At 36.6% G+C, this 20,603-nt stretch overlaps 1 protein-coding gene across 1 annotated transcript in view; it reads right to left on the reverse strand.

The window, feature by feature from the left end:
• The window catches only part of CFAP44 (cilia and flagella associated protein 44), a 142,974-nt gene that overhangs the window by 16,142 nt on the left and 106,229 nt on the right, over window positions 1-20,603 (reverse strand). Inside the window, exons 24-27 of the mRNA XM_008706583.2 lie at window positions 12,262-12,439; window positions 5,640-6,140; window positions 3,139-3,342; window positions 2,005-2,200 (exon numbers count right to left, since the gene is read on the reverse strand). Coding sequence (XP_008704805.2) covers window positions 2,005-2,200; window positions 3,139-3,342; window positions 5,640-6,140; window positions 12,262-12,439 — 1,079 coding nt within the window. The remainder of the gene's footprint in view (window positions 1-2,004; window positions 2,201-3,138; window positions 3,343-5,639; window positions 6,141-12,261; window positions 12,440-20,603) is intronic.

The raw sequence follows: 20,603 nt of genomic DNA on the forward strand, positions 1-20,603 counted from the left end.
GCTCCCAGCGCTCTATTTCCATGTAGTGCTGGGTGTTCTAAACAGTGCAATAAGGCAGTAAGAGGAAATTGGCATAAAGATCAGAAAGAATGAAATAAAACAACCTATTTGCAGATAAAATTATGTCTACATAGAAATTCCCAAGAAATCTATCAAAAACGTCTAAAACTAATAAGTGAGGTCACAAGATAGGAGATCAACATCTGAAAAGCAACTGTATTTCTATGTACTAGTGTGAACGTGTGACACCAAGATTAAAAACAAAATAGCACTCTAAAATTATACTAATGTACACTTATTTCCCTTATTTTCTAGGATTTTGTGTGAGATTTTTAAAAGATTTTATTTATTATTTATTTGAGAGGGAGGGTGGGGAGAGAGAGAGAGAAGCAGACTCCCCTCTGAACAAGGAGCCCGATGTAGGACTTGATCCCAGGACCCTAAGATCACAACCTAAGCCTAAGTCAGATGCTTAACTGACTGAGCCACCCAGGCAGCCTTTGTGTGAGATTTTAATAAAATATTTCTACCACCAAAAAAAAAAAAAAAAAAAAAAAAAAAAAAAAAAAAAAAGCATTAAAAATCACTTAAGGGGCACCTGGGTAGATCTGTCGGTTAAGCATCCGATTCTTGATTTCAGCTCAGATCTTGATCTCAGGGTGGTGAGATCAAGCCAGCAGTGAGTCTGCTTGAAAATCTCTCTCTCCCTCTCCCTCTGCCCCTCCCCCCTGACTTGCTTGCTCTTTCTCTGAAAAAAAAAAATAATAAAAATATAGTCACTTAAAAAAGGGAAATACTTGGGTATAAATCTAACAAACATGAACCTGAACTGCATGTTGAAAATGATATAATGCTGATGAAAGAAGTCAAAGCTCTAAATTCATACTGTGTTCACTCACTGGAAGACTCAACAAAGATGCAGATACTCCCCAAACCGATATAAAAGTTTAACACAATTGCTATTAAAATTTCAACAAGATTTTTTGTAGATACAAAAAAATTATTCTAAAATATAGAAAGATAAAGGAAATAGAATAGCTGAAACAATTCTGAGAAAGAAGAATAAAATGGGAAGAATTAGTTGACCAGACTTCAGAACTCAATGGCCTCCATAATCAAGACTACAGTACCGGTGGGGAGCTAGACAAACTGATCAGCAGAACAGAACACCCAGAAACAGATCACACAAATACACCCAAGTGGTTTTTGACAAAGATCAAAAGCAATCCAATGGGACAAAGCTTTTGCAACAAATGGTGCTGGAGCAATTAGACATTCACAGAAGGGAAAAAAGACCTTGATCTACGTTTCGCACCTTATATAAAAATTAAGCCCAAATGGATTACAGGCTTTAATGTAAAACTATAAAACTTATAGAAATAAATAGGAGAGAATCTTTGGATCCTAGGGCTAGGCAAAGAGTTCTTAGACTTTGACAGCGAAGCAAGAGCCAAAAAAAAAAAAACAAAAAAAAAAAAACAAAAACAAAAACAAAAAAACCCCATAAAACACCTGATAAATTGGACTTCAACAAAAATAAAATCTTTTGCTCTCTGAAAGACCATGTTGAGGGGATGAAAAAACAAGCTACGCAATGAAAGAAAATATTTGCAAAGTACCTGTCTGACACAGGACTAGTGCCTAGATGACTATACAAAGGACGCTTAAACCTCAAGAGGACAAAAGCAAAAAATCCTATTCAAACGTGGGCAAAAGACATAAAGAGATATTTTGCCAAAGATGACATTCAATTGGCAAATAAACACAAAAGACGTGCTTGTTACACGAAACTACCCTAAGCTGTCTCGGACCAGATACACACACACACAAATTAACTCCATAGGGTTAGAGACTTACTGGTTTATACCCTCTGCCCTTCAAGCCCACAGAACCTCTAACTGTCCATGTTGTAGGAACAAAAGGGGTCAAATATGCCCTTAGTTATTTCTCTATTTCATGCTAATGAGAAAAAAATAGGATCATATGTTAAAAAGAAATTCAAACCAGCATCTCCTTCAACCTCCTTTTTCTTCACCCTCTTAATCCTCTTCTTGAGGACCTTCATGAGGAAATTAGCAAATTTATTGTTTTCTCCAAGGGCTGCTTGGAAACCAGCATAGAGTGCTTTTTCCTGGTCCTGGAGCTTGGCAATTTCATTCTTTTTCTCTTCCATCTCTTTAAGAGTTTCATTTATTTTCCACTAAATGAACAAAAACAGGAATAAGTGAAAGTATTTCTGATAAACCAGGTTCAGAGAACAATGTATATTAGAGTTCACAACATTTTTTTAACCTTCTTCATAGAAGTTTACATTTCTGATGTTTGCAGAGCCATCCATTTATTTGGTTAAAATTTTATAAGTCTTTTGTAAAAATCAGTTAAGTTCAGAATTGGGTAAGATCAGCTTTTTAATGTTTAGCTTCCTCAAAAATCTAAATTAAGTGAATTTTTTACTGTCAGCTAATATTTTTGCATGTGTGGTCTCAAAAACAAAAGATGTTTTTCATAAGAACACATGACAACTAAAACAAAAGGACACCTCATCTCTCCTTGCAGCAGATATACCTTAAAAATGATGTTACTCTTCAGTATGTAATATCTATTTGATGGAATCCTTTTCCTTCAAGGCAAAAGTTGGATGGTATCATTTATCTCTTTAAACTTAATATACATATAACAAACAAAGAAACTTATTTCCTATGATACTCAATTATATATTACCATTAAACTAGCTACCATATTTGAGAAACCAGCGAATTTCTTTTCCAAGTATGTTCATAAGGATAACGTATAATCAAAACTCAACTTTCTATGATAGCTAGTGACAATAAAAAATACTTTGAAATTTGTAAACTAAATAGAAGGCTCACTTTTGAAAACTTATTTTCCTATCATATAAAACATCAAATCAAATTCATTGTAAAATCTGATTCACTCCTCTCTGACCAAGCATACCAAAAGCAGAGCAAGCAAGAATAAGAAGGGGGTGGGGGTGGGGGTGGGGGAGGTGGAGAGACAAAAGACAAGAGAGGAGGACTAGAACAGGGGAAATTGAGAAGATGAAGAAGGAAACAAAGAATCGAGCCCCCTCCATAACTGAAGGACACAGCCAGCCAGCATTCTCCTGCCCGTTCATACCTGCATATCCTGCTCTTCTTTGTCTAAAGAATTAACGCGCTCTTGAAGTACGTTCTCCTGTTTTTCAAAATTCTTGAGGAGAAGCATTTCTTGAAATAATGTGACATGGTGAAGGTCAGATAATTTCATCTGAGTATCTAGTTTCAGTTTCTGATGCCTCAGGACACGGAGTTCTGCATCAAAAGTGACTATCAGTTCTTTGATCTGAGGTGGAAAACGATTTGACGGTATGTTAGAAGTTAAGAAAGGCAAGTGTACTTTTAAAACTATCTAACAATCCTAATTTGTTTAGGTGAAAGCATTTTCTCGTTATACTGCTATTATGGAGAAAGAATTATATGGGCTCCCATGTATATGTGTAGTCCTATAAATCAATTTATCAACGTTATAAAATTTATATAAATTTATTAAGTGGTAGGGATTCTGTAACTACTAGTCCTTCCAGCTATTTCTTTACCACGATTAAGCCATCAATCAAGAATGCCCTTCTTGCTGTACTATCCGGTTTAAATCAGAGACTAGGAGTTCCTTGTGCGTAGTGTTTCTATCTGCCTCTACTTTACCCCACGGTGTCTCTACATTGCCTTTCATACAGGAAGCACGACATATTCCTCTCAACTTCTGATTTTGAAAATTTTCAAACATTTCAAAAGGTGACTTAATTTGTGACAGAGCTGGGTTGAGAACGAAGTATCCCAAGTCCTGGTCTAGACCTTCTCCCCCTGCCATCTCAGTGACTTTAAAGGCTCAGTTCTGCTCTGATTTTGACACAGCTTCTCCCTCATCCCATCCCAAAGGCCATGAAGAGATGAGAGACAGTCGCGGGGGCTGGTTTTCCTGAGAAAACTAGGACAGTAGGTAGAAGACAAACCATTCTACGTTTGTCACTGGGTCATGCATGATGGGGGGCCTCAGCAGTCAAGGACCTGCGATGAGGGAGGGCCCGGCCTGTGGCTGAGGAAAAGGAAGAGATCTGTGTGTTTGGGACAGTGAAACTACTGCTAAAGGATTTGAGAGCTTAAGAAAAAAAAAAAAGGAGAAAAAATTTAAATGTTTACTTATGTATAGTTGTAGCCTAAGTTGTCTCCTCTTTAATGTTTGTTCAACACGTTTGAATTATTTTTAAATTTTGAGGCAGGGCTATATTTGTTCAGTGTAACACCATCCCGAAACTGTACCACATAGGTGTTTAAGTTCGTAAGGCTCACACTTGTTTTGCTCTCACTCACCTGATAGCCCGTAAGCTTTATGAGGATAGAGAATATATCTGGCTCAAGTATTATTGCATCCCTGCTACCTACCTAGCACTGTTCCTGCACAAAGAATGTCCAATACATGTGTTAAGTGGATACCAGAAATAAATTAGTTACCATTAAACCAAACATTTTATTGAATATCTACTATATGTCTGGCATTTTCTAGACACTGCAGGGGAATCAAAAGATGATTGTATGTGGCCCTTCTCTCAAGAACTGTGCAATAGAATTTGCAAGACAAAACTAACACATATGAGCACTGAGTGATGTACACAGTTTCTGAATCATTCTACTGTACACCAGAAACTAATATGACACTGTATGTTGGTTATACTTCAATTTAAAAAGTTAACACACATGAAACAGCAAGAAAGATAAGTGGAAAACATGAGGTGCGGCTTATAGGTGCAACTGGAGGTTAGCCAAAAGAAGAGAATGTCATGTGGACAGAAGATTCTGGAGAAGGTCTGGAACTAGGCTGAGTTTCGCATGATGACTCACATTTGAGAGGAAATCATTGCAGGTGGGAGGAAATAGCAAAGGAGAAAGCAAATACAAAATTCAGAATGGGGGTGAGGAACGGGAGTGGGGAGAAGCAGGAAGAGGGAAAGAATACATTTGGGGAGCTCGAGGGGGTTCCTTCACAGGGTGGAGCCAGACAGACACTGAGGAGGGGAGCTCTACACGGCTGGCAGCAGGGAGCAAAGGTCCTTTTCCTTCCAGATTCAGAGCACCTCCTGTACAACTGGCCCCAACCTGGATTGGTTTCCTAGAAATAAAAAAAAGGTGCCGTTCCAGGTCCAGAACAACTTTGAAGCCAGCCATCACCATAAACACTCCCGCCAAAGAGGCAAATCACACATTAGAGAAAGAGGAGGATGTAAAAAGCAGAGGGTGCCCCATTTTCTCTGGCAGGTTTTTAAATTATGTTCCATCCGTCATCTGAAAACTGCTCCATCACTTCCCCTTTACCGAGACTTCAGTTAGATGCCAATTAACATGGATTTGCCCTTAATTCTTAACTTTTCCCAAAGCAAAACGTTTAAGACTCTCAAGTTCTTGGGCAGAGCACAGTAATTATCAGAAGGCCGGGGATGGGGAGGAAGCTAAGCCTTCAGGGAGTTGTGGGCCGGTCAGTGCTTAGGAAAGATTATCGTAGAGAAAATTTAAATCAGTAAATAAGAAAGTAGATGTTCTTCTCTGCTCTCCTCTCTTCAGCCTTAAAAAGGCAGTGTCACCCCTTACCCTGTTGGTCAAATACTGCTGTATGTACAAGTATTTAATCTCATCCCTTTTCATAATCTCCAGCTCTATATCAATTGGATCTGCTTTTTCAAATTCCAGTAACTTTGCAGTATCTACACAGAACGCTGATGCCTTTGATGATCTAGACAACGAATCTCTTGTCGTCAAATCACCGTCCTTTCTAGAAGAGAGTCTGAGGAATCCTCCACCCGAGCCTGCAGACCCTCCCTGTTCCAGCTGGGAGGACGTTTCATCCTGAATCTTCATCTGCTGTCGCTTAAAATTTAGGAGAGTTTCCTCATCATACTGAAATCTCTTTTCTGGAACTTCTTCCGGGTGTATCTGGGGGACTTGGGGAATAGGAATGTGCTTGGATACGTGAAGAGTTGACTGTATGTCCTTCAGTTCTTGAACCAGGCACTGTATCTCCTCAATGACGGCCACTTTAAGGTCACGAAGAGAGAGGATACATTTGTTCATGTTCTTTTTCTTTGAATGGGCCTGAGAGAAAGAACAGAAGGAAACAAAATGACAACTGATTCACAAATGACATTTGAAATATGATTTTGGTCCCTTGACTGGTATGCCTAACAAAAATCCAAGAAAAAAAATTATCTGATCATTTCTATTCACTACTAAGTTATTCTTTTCTCTAGCTTTTAGGCTGTTTTCCATTTAGCTTCTCCAAAAGAGGAAGACAGCGTGGATGTGAACTCTGGTATCCCTCCGCTGGCTTGTAGGGCTCAGTTCTGCTGTCCTCTTCTGACCAACCAGAAGTCCTTCCTGAAGGCTTGTATTCAGCCAGAGCCTAGAGAGGGGAAGGTCATCTTTGGCGAGGAACATATACATATGACTGTCTATCCCTGATGGAAACTCAAATTCCACGGGCTTAGACACATTAGGGTTGCCCACTTAGGGCCAACCAAAGTTTAGCCCATTTTTATTCTGCATTTTGGCCACATTATTCCTGTTACTCCTTGTGCAGGCAATGTCATGATCCTGAATTTCTGTATCATGCACACCAAGAGATTACAGGATACTTTCTTGGTTCCTTCTCCATTTATCTAAGCCAAACTATGCCCCCTGCTTCAAGCCCAAGGAGCCATAGTGGTCCATTGCTCCCTCATTACCAGCTGTTTCCAAAATGCTCTTACCAGAGCGTACAGGTACATGGAACCCTAATCCTGTGTACAATTAGGCAAATGAGATGGTCCAAAGGCTATTAAGAGTTACTTTGCATAAATATACAGGTTTAAAAAAAAGGATCAAAGGCACTTCTCCAAATTGACAGTAATACTATAGTAGTAGGGGATTTTAACATCCCACTTACATCGATGGATACATCACCCAGACAGAAAATCAACAAGGAAACAGTGGCTTTGAATGACGCACTAGACCAGATGGACCTAACATATATACATATATTTTTTTTTTTCAAAAAAATGGAAATATCACACATCCTTTTTGACCACAATGGTATGAAAGTAAAAATCAATTGCAAGGAAAAAACACAAATACATGGAGGTTAAATAACATGCTACTCAATAATGAATGGCTCAACTGAGAAATCAAAGAGGCAGTAAAAAAAAAAAAAAAACAGAAAAGAAAAAGAAAAACAGTCCAAAATCTTTGGAATGCAGCAAAAGCAGTTCTAAGAAGGAAGTTTATAGTGATACAGGCCAACTCAAGAAACAAGAAAAAGCTCAAATAAACAACCAAATTTTACACCTAAAGGAGCTAGAAAAAGAACCCAAAAAGGCCCAAAGCTAATAGAAGGAATAAAATAACAAAGATTAGAGCAGAAATAAATGAAATAGAAACAAATTTAAAAAAACAAAAGATCAATGAAACAAAGAGCTGTTTTTTAAAAGATAAAAATGATAAACCTTTAGCTAGACTCATCAAGAAAAAGGGAGAGGACTCAATAAATAAAATCAGAAATGAAGGAGGAGAAATGACAACTAACTCCACAGAAATACAAAAAGATTGTAAGAGAATGTTATGGAAAATTATATGCCAACAAATTGTTTAACCTAGAAGAAATTAATAAACTCCTAGAAACATACAACCTAAACCTGAATAAGGAATTGAAAATCCGAACAGACTAATTATTAGCAATGAAATTAAATCAGTAATCAAAAAATTTCCAAAAAACCAAAGTCCAGACCAGATGGACTCACAGGTGAATTTTACCAAATATTTCAATTAGAATTAATACCTATACTTTTCAAACTCTTCCAAAAAATGTAAGAGGAAGGAAAGCTTCCAGGTACATTTTATAAGGCCAGCATTACCCTGATACCAAAACCAGACAAAGCCACTATAAAAATAATAACTACAGGCCAATTTGTCTGATGAACATAGATGCAAAAATCAATAAGATACTAATAAACCAAAATCAACAATACATTGAAAAAATTATTTACCACAATCAGGTATTATTTATTCCAGGGGTGCAAGGATGGTTCAATATTCACAAATTAATCAATGTCATATATCCCACTAACCAGAAAAAGAATGAAAACTATATGATTATCCTAATAGATGCAGAAAAAAACATTTGACAAAATTCATCATCCATTCATGATTAAAAAAAAAAAAGCTCCCAACAAAGTAGGCTTAAAAAGAACATGCCTCAACATAATAAAGGCCTTATATGAAAAACCCACAGCTAACATCATAACTAAATGGTGAAAAACTGGTCGCTTTTCCTCTGAGAGCAGTAACAAGACAGAGATGTCCACTTTCACCACTTTTATTCAACATAGTACTAGAAGTCCCAGCCACAACATCAGACAAGAAAAAGAAATAAAAGACATCCATATTTACTTCCATCCAAGGAAGAAATAAAACTGTCACTATTTGTAGATGACAGGATACTATATATTGGAAAAATCATGAGGAGACCACCAAAAACCTACAAGAACTGGTAAAGTAATTCTGCAAAGTTTCATGATACAGAATTAATATAGAGGAATTTGTTGCATTTCTATACACTAATAACAAAGTAGCAGAAAGAGAAATTAAGAAAACAATTTACAATTGCACCAACAAGAATAAAATACCTAGGAATAAACTTAACCAAGGAAGTGAAAGATCTGTACTCTGAAAGCTATAAAACATTGATGAAACAAACTGAAGAAGACACAAATAAATGGAAAGATATTCCATGCTCACGGATTAGAAGGATTAACGTTGTTAAAAATATCTATACCACCCAAAGCTATCTACAAATTTAATGCAATCCCTATCAAAATACCAACAGCATTTTTCACAGAACTACAACGAATAATTCTAAAACTTATATGGAACCACAGAAGACCCCCAAGTAGCCAAAGCAATCTTAAGAAAAAAGAACAAAACTGGAGGTATCACAATCCCAGATTTCATGATATTCTACAAAGCTGTAGTAATCAAAACAGTATGGTACTGGCACAAAAATAGACACATAGATTAATGGACAGAATTGAAAACACAGAAATAAACCCATGCTTAAATGGTCAATTAATCTACAACAAAGAAGGCAGGAATACACAATGGGAGAAATATAGTCTCTTCAACAAATGGTGCTGGAAAAATTGGACAGCTAAGTGCAAAGGAATGAAACTAGACCACTTTCTTATACCATACATAAAAATGAACTTGAAATGGATTAGAGGCCTAATGTGAGTCCTAAAACCATAAAATTCCTAAAAGAAAACATAGGCGGTAATTTCTTTAACATCAGCCATAGAAACATCTTACTAGATAGGTCTCCTAAGGCAAGGGAAACAAAAGCAAAACTAAACTGTTGAGACTACACCAAAATAAAAATGTTTGGCATAACAAGGGAAATAGTCAACAAAATCAAAAGGCAGCCCAGTGAATGGGAGAAGATATTTGTAAATTATGTATCCAATAAGGAGTTAACATCCAAAATATACAAGGAACTTATACAACTCAACACCAAAAAAACCAATCCAATTAAAAAATGGGCAGAGGACCTGAATAGACTTCCAAAGAAGACATTCAAATGGCCAACAGACACATGAAAAGGTGCTCAATAGCACTAATCATCAGGGAAATGCAAATCAAAACAATGAGATATCACCTCACACCTATCAAATGGCTAGCATCAAAAAGACAAGAAATAACAAGTGTTGGTAAGGATGTGGAGAAAAAGAAATCCTCGTGCACTATTGGTGGGAATGTAATTTGGTGCACCGACGGTGGAAAATGGTATGGAAGTTCCACAAAAAATTAAAAATAGAGCTACCATATGGTCCAACAATACCACTTATGGGTATTTATCTGAAGAAAACGAAAACACTAATTTGAAAAGATATATAACACCCACATGTTTACCGCAGCATTATTTACAATAGCCAAGATATGGAAGCAACCCAAGTGTCCATCCATAGATGAATGGATAAAGAAGTGGTGGTATATATATATACAATGAAATATTCATCTATAAAAAGGATAAGATCTTGCCATTTGTGACAACATGGATGGCCCTAGAGTGTATTATGCTGAGTGAAATAACTCAGAGAAAGACAAATACTATATGATTTCACTCATGTGGAATTTAAGAAACAAAACAAAGAGAAACAAACAAAAAAGAACAGACTCTTAAATACAGAGAACTGGTGGTTGCCAGAAGTAGGGTGGGGGGATGGGTGAAACAGATTGGAAATGAGAGGTACAAACCTCTAGTTAGAAAATAAATAAGTCACAGAGATAAAGTACAAAGTACAGCATAGGGAATATAGTCAATAAGATTGCAGTAATGTTGTTTAGTAACATGGTGACGACGCTTAACTGTGGTGAGCACTGGGTAATGTATAGTTTTGTCGAATCACTATACTGTATACCTGAAACTAACATAACACTGAATGTTATATTTTAAAAAAAAAAAAAAGCACTTCTCCAAGCAGTCTTACAAAACTTACCTGAATGATTACTACCTATAATGCAAGAACACTGTAACAAAATGGAGATGTTCTACATACTTAATAAACATTTAAAGCATTATGTAAACTCAAAATCCAGCACCTATGCGAATGAGGAGACCTCTTTGAAGCACCTGGAGGACTGAGAATTAAGCTTAAACGAACAAACCTAAGCCAGCCTGATGACTGTCAGTCTCACCTCTTTGAGGAACCGTCTTTACACACTGACACTTTCTTCTTAATTTTCCAAATAGCACACATATCTCAACACTGACCACAGGGAAGGGGAATATATAATATGCTATTTCAAAAAAAAAAAACCTTGATACTTCAGTGATTTTTAATTTAGTCATGATCGTAATGACCGTTTATTGACTGGGACCTTCACATTAACTTTATGAGGTAGACTAGATGGGTCTTATATTGTTAATTGGTATTAATACCCCTTTTACAAATAATATCACTGAGGCTTAGGGAAATTTACAAATCCAGCAAAGTTTACATGGCTATTAAGTGGCAGCGATGGGAACTGAATTCTGATCTGACTTGTAGAATAGTGTGCTCTACGTTATTTTATGCTGTTTTAATGAGATGGATTTCAGTGTAATGTAGTTCAAGACATCATACCCATTCATCATCTCTACCTAGATTATGAAATTTCTGGTTGGATGCCTGGCAAATTGTAGTCAAAAAATATTTCTCTATGACGATGGACGGAACATGATAAATGAATCAAGAATTACCTTAGATGAACAGCTCGAAAAACAATCTATATGGTCACTATGAAAATGTTCAAAATGTCTGCTTAAACAGAAAGGCATAGCTATGAACTATGAAAATTTATTTATGGATATAATTTGTCATAACAGGATCCTTTGTACTGCTGGTATGTACTGCATCTTTGGTGAAACTGAAAAAGACTCTCAAGATACTTTACTTTCATTTGTCAGAAAAATATAAAATATTCTAATATATTAGATCTGTGGTATGATTGGCACTCTTTTTGATGTGATGCCTTGTAACGTGCAAGCTGCATGGCCATAGGAGGTGACCATACACCAAAGTCTCAGAATGGTAGTTCAGATACCCTCTGAGTCTCAATGTGTGAAAAGTTACTTGTCCGTCAAATTAAGGAATTACTATGACAGGGAGAGGAGACTTTAGCAGGAAAATGCAGATGAGAAATCAGGATAATTGGAAGCAGTTTGGCAGAATGCAGATAAAATTTTTAAAAAGAAATATGTTAATTGGTTATTATTGAGACACCTACAAAATGTATAAGTCCTAAAAAAAGAAAAAGGCTAAACAATGGCTGACCCTTCCCCTAAGTCTTTGGCAATCCAAAGCAGCCAAAAACTATATCCAACAAGGACGTGTTTGAATTTCAGAAATTCGAAGTCTATAAAATATAGTACTTTCACCCATGAAATATATTGAGCCAAGTAATTAACTTGAAGCCTGGTTCTGCCATATTAGCTAAATAATCACAGACAAATCTCTTGTCCTCTATGGGCCTCAGTTTCCTCATTTGTAAAAAGGAGGCAATCTAAATAATCATGAAGAACTTTCCCACTTCTAAATTTCTATAATTATATATCCTTATAGACCATCTAGTGAAATGGGTGATTTCAGCAGAATTCCATTAAAAACTCAGGGTGCCTCTCATTGTCATGAAAGCTGTGGGTAAGTACCACGGAGTCTAGGTGTCCCAGTTCCTCTTCCTTCTTGGCAGCATTTATTCTCATGTGCTCAGGTATCTTATAGTCTGAGGCTGTCTTCAGATTGAAGTCTCCCATATACAACTGGGCCTCCTTGATGGCTTGAACATCTTTGGGATCTTCAAAGTCATCCTGAGGTTTACTCTTGTACCTATCAGAAAAACAGACAACCCAGCCACAAATGTAACAATAAACTTTAGTTTGTCTACCATATACGTGTGTGTGTGTGTGTGTGTGTACACACACACACACACACACACACGTATATATAATCAAATTCAGTCATATAGCAAAAGTATAATTCTGAGTCTGTGGTACTACTTTTATCTGTAAAGCCCAAGCATTTTTTTTAAGTTAATGACTACAGACCTTCCTCAACTTACAATGGGGTTATGTACCAATAAACCCATAGTTGAAAATATAAATCTCATGCATTCAATACACATAACTTATCTAACATTATAGTTTAGCCTAGCCCACCTTAAACATATTCAGAACACTTACGTTAGCCTATAGTTGGGAAAAATTAATACAAAGCCCATTTCACAAATAAGTGTTGAATATCTCATTTAATTTACTGATTACTGTACTGAAAGTAAAAAAAAAAAACAACCCAGAATGATTCTAAGTGTATTGATAGTTTATCCCCAACACTGTGTAGCTGGCTTGGAGCTGTGGTTCACTGTTTCTGCCCAGTATCATGAGAAGTTATCACACTGCATATACAACTAGCCTGGGAAAAGATCAAAATTCAAAGTACAGTTTCTACTGAATGCATATCACTTTCACACTATTGTAAAGCCAAAAAAATCAAGTCAAAGCATCTTAAGTTGGGGACCATCTGTATTTTTACAGCACCTCAAGCAAAGTCGTAGTGAAATAAATAAAACCCAATTACCAGATGGTGCTGAAATAATCTGAATCATTTTTAGGCTTTCATTCACTTCTAAGTGATTTATATCAAGATGGTTATTTATTCCTTCAACAGACATTAAGCCATAGAGATGGCGTGGGTGTATTTTAATCAGTAAAAACTTAGTTTACCTTTTTTTAAATAACAGAAGTGATTGTCATAAAATTTTCAAAAAATTCCATGGAAATGATGGTGTGGAGGTATTAAAAGAAATAAATCAGGAAGGCTGAGAATAAGACAGAAAGCCATGAGCAAACCAGTGATAGCAATTTTAAAGGAAAAATCAGACCAGAGAAAATGGTGCAGAATATCCCCAGGGGAAGGCTATAAAAAAGATTGGATATGATCTTATCAGTAGAGGTCCTAGGAAGCTCCAAGCACAGACATCAAAAGACCCAACCTACCTAATTCTTTAAAGTGAAGCCTGTCAGTCAATATGAACAGGTACACATAGCTTGTAGTCAGCCCTTTAGGAAAACAAACACATACAATAGCAGAGGAAACATGTGTTATCTAATGTATTAATCGACAATTATTCCTTTGTGTTAAATAGCACTAAAAGGAAGGATTAATTTCTTAAAAAGGAAAGGAAGTGAAGAAAGAGGAAGGAAAGAAAGAAAAAGGGAGGGAGAGAGGAAGGGAGGGAAGGAAGGAAGGAAGGAAGGAAGGAAGGAAGGAAGGAAGGAAGGAAAGGAGGGAAGACAGAAAGAGAGAAAGGAAAGAAGAAAAGAAAGAGCAAGCAGATACTTCAGCTCTGGCCATGTGAGGGAAACAAGGCCCATAATTATACTCATGCTATAAATAACTAGAAAACTGAGCAAAAATACATGAAACAACTATGTTCAGACATTGAAATAACAGGCAGCGTTGGACTGTAATTCATGTGAGAAGTGAAACGAAATAACTAATCCTTACTAGCTCTGTTTCTGCATGGAAGAAAGTACCAGACTTGGAATAGTGTTGAGATCTAAAATATTAGTCTGGTAATCTCAATGACTAAAGTTACAAAGATGAGAGTTCAAAGAAGCCAGAGTGGTTAAAATTTAGTGGGAAAAAATATCAGAGCTACACATAAAACAATGCCTTCCGAAATTCACATAGGGCTCTCTTGAGTTTTTGGCCAAGTATTAACCTATACCTGTGTAATGTGAAACATCATGAAGATAAGTAAAGAACATCTGGGGAAAATACAATTACTGGGAAGCTGTAAAACAAGTAATTTTCATAGTTTACACATGGCTGGAAATCACTCATGAGTTCGTCAGCTAGAGAGACCTTATTAAAGGTAGGGAACACTCAGTAGAGACCCTTCAAAGGTAGGAAAAACAAAAGATCTGAACATCATCAATCACCCAGTCTTCACCGACATTTATAGAAAACTACACCAAAGAACACAAGAAAAGATATTCTTTTTCAAGCACACATTGAATTTTCATGAAGATAGACTGTATGCAGGCCCATACAACTCCCATAAATTTATAAGAAATTAAACCATGCAAACTATAGGGAAATTAAATAGCATACTTAAAAACAAACTATGGGGCACCTGGGTGGTTCAGTTGGCTAAGCCTCTGACTCTTGAATGTGACTCAGGTCATGATCTCAGGGTTGTATTATCAAGCCCTGCATCCAGCTCTGTGCTTAGCACTGAGTCTGCTTGAGATTCTCTCTCTCCTTCTTCCTCTCCCCCCACCTGCTCTCTCCATCTCTCTAAAATAAATAAAATCTTCTAAAAAAATAAATCATAATCAATAAGAAATCACAAGGGATATTAGAAAATATTTTGGACAGGGGCTCCAGGGTGGCCCAGTTGGTTAAGCTTCTGCCTTCGGCTCAGGTCATGATCCCAGGGTCCTGGAATAGAGCCCCATGTCAGACTCCCTGCTCAGCGGGAAGCCTGCTTCTCCCTCTTCCCCTGGCTTGGGCTTTCTCTCTCCCTCTCATTCACTCTATCACTCAAATAAATAAAATCTTTAAAGAATATATCTTGGACAAAATGATGCTGAAAATATATCAGAACTTGCGAAACGAAGCGCCGTATTTCATTTATACTTTAAATTTATACTTCAATTTATATTTTAATTATAATTTAAATAATTTAATTATTTAAGTTTAAATGATTTTATAATTTATAATTAAATTTATAATTAATAAATTTATAATTAAATAATTATAATTTAAAGAGAAGTATAAAATCAAAGCTTACAGCTTCAACTTAAAACTTACGCAGCAAGAATTAACTAAACCCAAATTAATTAGAATAAAGGAAATAATACAGAACAGAAAAATCAATGATATAGAAAGCTGACAAGCAATACTTCTAAAAATCTATGACCAAAATTAGTTCCTTGAAAAGATCAATAAAATTGACAAGACTTTTGCTGTAATGATCAAAAAAAAAGAGAGAAGATACAAATTAATGATATCAAAAATAAAACAAGGGACAATGCAACAGATACTACAGAAACTAAAGTAATAAGGCAATAGTATGAACTATTTTATGCCAATAAATTTGATAACCTAGATAAAATGCACAAATTCTTTGAAAGATACAAATTACCAAAACTGATCCAAGAGGAAATATAGAATCTGAATAACACTATAACTAATGAAAAATCAGAATTTGTATTTATAACCTCTCAAATAATATTCCATGTCCAGTTGGCTCATTGATAAATTCTATCAAATATTTAAGAAATAAATAATATGAAGCCTACACAATCTTTCAGAAAATAGAAGAGATAGGAAACCTTATCTTGTTTTATGCAACTAGTCTTACCCTGATAACAAACCAGAAAAGATATTACATAACAATAAAACTAGAGACCAATAGTCTTTATTAAAAAGACACAAAAGGCTGTAACAAATACCAGCAAATCAAATCCACAATATATATTTTTGGATAATATCAAAAGCCTATTTTTCTAGTTTATTGAGATATGATTGCATATAATATTGTATCAGTTTAGGGTGTAAAACATAACAATTTCATACATCTATCTATTGTAAAATGTTTGCCACAATAAGTTTAGTTAATATCCATCTACGTAGTTATAATTTTTCTTGGATGAAAATTTTTAAGAACCACCCTAGTAGCAACTTTCAAATACACAACACAGTATTGTTAACTAGTCATCATATTGTATATTACCTTTCCAGAACTTTACTTATAAATAGAAGTTTGTACCATTTGACCACCTTCACTCCCAACTCCCCGCCTCTAGGAATCATCAATATGTTCTGTTTCAATGAGATCAGATTTTTTAGATTCTACATGTAAGTACTGTTGCAAATGGCAGTTTTTCTCTCTTTTTAAGGCTGAAAAATATTCCAGTGTACATATGTACTGTAACTTCTTTATCCATTAAACCATTAATGGAGACTTAGGTTGTTTCCATGTCTCAACTATTGTTATTAATGCCTCAATAAATATGGGAGTGCAGACATCTCTTCAAAGACCATTTTAGTTTTCTTTGGCTATAAACCCAGAAGTGGGATTGCTGGACCATATGGCAATCTTATTTTTAATATTTTTGAGAAACCTCCATACTGTTTTCCATAGTGGCTGCACCAATTTATGTTCCCATCAATAGTGTACAAAGTGCCCTTTATCCCACATTTTTGCCAATACTTGTTATCTCTTGTCCTTTTGATGATAGGTATTCTGATAGGTGTGATCTCATTGTGGTTTTGATTTGTGTTTCCCTGATTATTAGTGACATTCAGCACATTTTCATGTACTTAATGGCCTTTTGTAGGTCTCCTTTGAAAAATGCCTATATACGTCCTCTGTCTACTTTTAAATCTGTTTGGTTTTTTGCTATTAAGTTGTAAAAGTTCTTTATATATTTTGGATATGAACCCTTTATCAGATATATGATTGTGAATACATTCCCTAAGCTGCCCTTTCATTTTTTTGATAGTTGCTTTTACGGTACAGAAGCTTTTTAGTTTGCTATATAGTCCCACTTGTTTTTGTTGCCTTTGCTTTTGTTGTCAAACCTAAAAAATAATTGCCAGGACCAATGTTGAGCGACTTACCACCTGTGTTTTCTTTTGTGGGTTCAGGTCTTACATTCAAGTCTTTAATTCATTTTGCGTTAATTTTCATGTATGGTGTGAGATACTGGTCCAGTGTCATTCTTTTGCATGTGGCAGTTCAGTTTTCCCAACAGCATTTATTGGAGAGACTGTCCTTTCCCCATTACATATTCTTGGTTCCTTTGTCATAAATGGACCATATAAGCATGGACCACTTATTTCTGGTCTATTACATTAATTGGGTCTCTTTTTATGCCAATGCCATATTGTTTTCATCACTATAGCTTTGTAACATAGTTTGAAGTCAGGGAGTATATTTCTAGCTTTATTTTCCCTTCTCAAGATGGCTTTAGCTATTCAGAGTTTTATATGGATCCATGCAATTTTTAGGATTGCTTTTACTATTTCTGTGGAATTTTGATAGGGATTACATTGAGTCTATAGATTCCTTTGGATAGTACAAACATTTTAACAATATTAAGTCTTCTAATCCATGCATGAAATGTCTATTTATGTCTTCAATTTCTTTCATCAATGTCTTATTGTTTTCACTGTACAGATATTTCATATGCTTGGTTAAATTTATTCCTAAATATTTTATTCTTTTTGGTGCAATTATAATGGGATTGTTTTCCAAATTTCTCTGATAGTTCATTGTTAATATATAGAAACAACTGATTTTTGTGTATTTATTTCATCTCGCCACTTTACTGAATTCATTTATTAGTTCTAACAGTATTTTGGCAGAGTCTTTAGGATTTTCTATATGTAATATGTCATCTGCAAATAGATGGACATACTTCCTTCCATTTAGATTCTTTTTTTTCTTGCCTAACTGTTCTAGCTAGGACTTCTACTATGTTGAAAAGAAGCAACAAGAGTGAACATCCTTGTTCCTGATTTCAGAGGGAAAGCTTTCAGCTTTTCGTCATTGAGAATGATGTTAGCTGTCAGCTTGTCATATGTACCTTTATTATTTTGAGGTATGTTTCTACTATATCCACTCTGGTGAGAATTTTTATCGTGAGTAGATGTTGAATTTTGTCAAATGCTTTCCCTGCATCTCTTGAGGTGATCATGTGATTTTTGATGGCTTGTACAATCACAAAGTTCTGAAAGACAGCTGAGTTCAGGCCAAGCTGATATAGTTTATGATGGCAACATAGGAAGACTTTGAACTCCACTGTTACACAGACACACTAAATCTACATTTATTTATAAAGCAATTTCCTCCAAAGAATAACTGAGGGCTGACTTAACAGCTTCAAAAGATAGACCACACAGAGAACAGCAAGAGAGATGAAGACACAGTAACAAAGGGAGCCACCACTCCTGATGCTGTGAACTGCAGTGAGAAATATAGGACTGAGGGACCATGAGCAGATTAGTTTAAAGCTGCAGTTTAAAAGGGCATCTGGAGAGAGGAGTTAAGATGGAGGAGGAGTAGGAGCACCCTGGGATCGCCTCATCCCTCAAACAGAGCTAGATTAACATCAAATCATTTGGCACACGCAGGAAATCAATCTGAGAATTGGGAGAATGATTTACATGGTCAAAGGGAGAGAACATGGAAAGAACGAGGCATGTAAACTTGAACTGGGGGGAGAAAAGCTATGATGCTGCAGTGGGGAGGGAGCCCTTTCTGCAGAGAGAATAGAGAGAGGGAGAGAGAGAGAGTACCACGTTAGCTTTGCACAAGAAAAACACCTCCCAAAACCACTGACTGTGGAGTTGAAAGGAAATGAGTATTGCAAATTTCTGCAAGCAGTGTGTGGAGCTCTAATTCTGAGGGTTTAAAAGTCCGTGACTTTCCCTGGAGTCGAGCCATGGTGGGTTCTTCTAAGGAAAAGGACAGCTCAGGCCTGGGGGTGGAAAGCATGGTACAGGAATCCTCTGTGTCACACTGGGAGAAAACATTTCCCTTCCTGGCGTACATTTGGAAGAGGGTATATTGACTCTCCAAGGACAAAAGATGGCACAGGTGCCATCAAGTGGCCTTTCATCTGCAGGGGACAGAGGTGCATGCAAAGGACAGATAACTGATCGCAGCCTTTCACTGTGCTTTACCATAGGCTTTGGGCACCTGTGCAGGTGTGTGACTGTTTTTCTGGGATGAAACAGCACCAGACAAGGCGAGGCTTTCTCCTGGAGGAGGGGAGCAGGTCCACACCATGACAGGTCATTTAAGATTTGGAGTTTTGAATCCCAGCTGCACACCAGAGATAAAAGGCAGGAGAGCTGTGGTGCCAGGCACACCAACAGCCCCAAGAACAGGGATCTGACAAAAGCCTGGGACACAAGAGCGGAGATTGTTTACTCTTTTGTGAGGACTTCTTGAACAGCAGCAGGTGCAAGATCCCCTGTCCTGGGAGGAGAGAGTGCAGTGGCACCATTTTCTCCCTTGCCACCAACACAGTCAGACTTCAATGAGAAACACAGCACCCCCAGGGGAGGTGGGAGCCATTTATAACAAACCCCACCCGCCCCCACCCTGCAAGTTCATGATTACTAGGCAGATCTGACTGTGAGGCAGAGCAGCAAGTGCTCCCCCAGAAGACCAACACAGGTACCCCACATGCACCAAGTTCACTGTTCACAGAGTGCTCCAAAGTGTCAGCTTCAGTTCTGGTGGAACTAGGACCAGCCTTCTTTATTTTTTTAATTTTTTTTTTCTCTTTGGAATCAGGTTTATAGTTTTTTGTTTGGTTGGTTTTTTTTTTTTTTTTCATTTCCTTTTCTCTTTTTTTGGATCAGGTGTCTTCCCTCCCACCTTTCTTTTTCTTTGGAATCAGACTTATAGTTTCTTGTTTGTCTGTTTGGTTTTTTGTTATTGCTGTTCCTTTTCTTTTTCTCTCTTTTTTTCAGATCAGGGTTGTTTTTTCTTTTCTTTACCAGGCTTATTTTAAGAAACAAATCAAAGCACACCTAGTTAAAGGCCCAAACACTCCCCACTGTAAGCAAGGAGGAACTCTGCATAGGACTGACCTGTGGAAAAGAGCAGCCAAAACACAACAGCAGAGTGCACACAACATATACTAGAAACACTTACTGAAGTACCAGGCCCTGGGCAGTATATGACCCCTTCTTAATATACTCTCAGGAACAGGAAACATACAAAATGAAAAGACAGAGGAATTCTCCCCAAAAGAAAGATGAAGAAATCATAGCCAGGGTCTTTCTCAAAACAGATATAAGCAATATATCTGAACAAGAATTTAGAACAACACTCATAAGAATACAGCTGGGCTTGAAAGAAGCATAGAAGACACCAGAGAAACCCTTCCTGCAGAGATAAAAGACCTAAAAACTAGTCGGGCCAAAATAAAAAATGTTATAACTGAGATGGAAAACCAACTGGATG

Source organism: Ursus maritimus, unplaced genomic scaffold (assembly GCF_017311325.1).
Source record: "Ursus maritimus isolate PB19 unplaced genomic scaffold, ASM1731132v1 scaffold_4, whole genome shotgun sequence".
Lineage (NCBI taxonomy): Eukaryota > Metazoa > Chordata > Mammalia > Carnivora > Ursidae > Ursus > Ursus maritimus.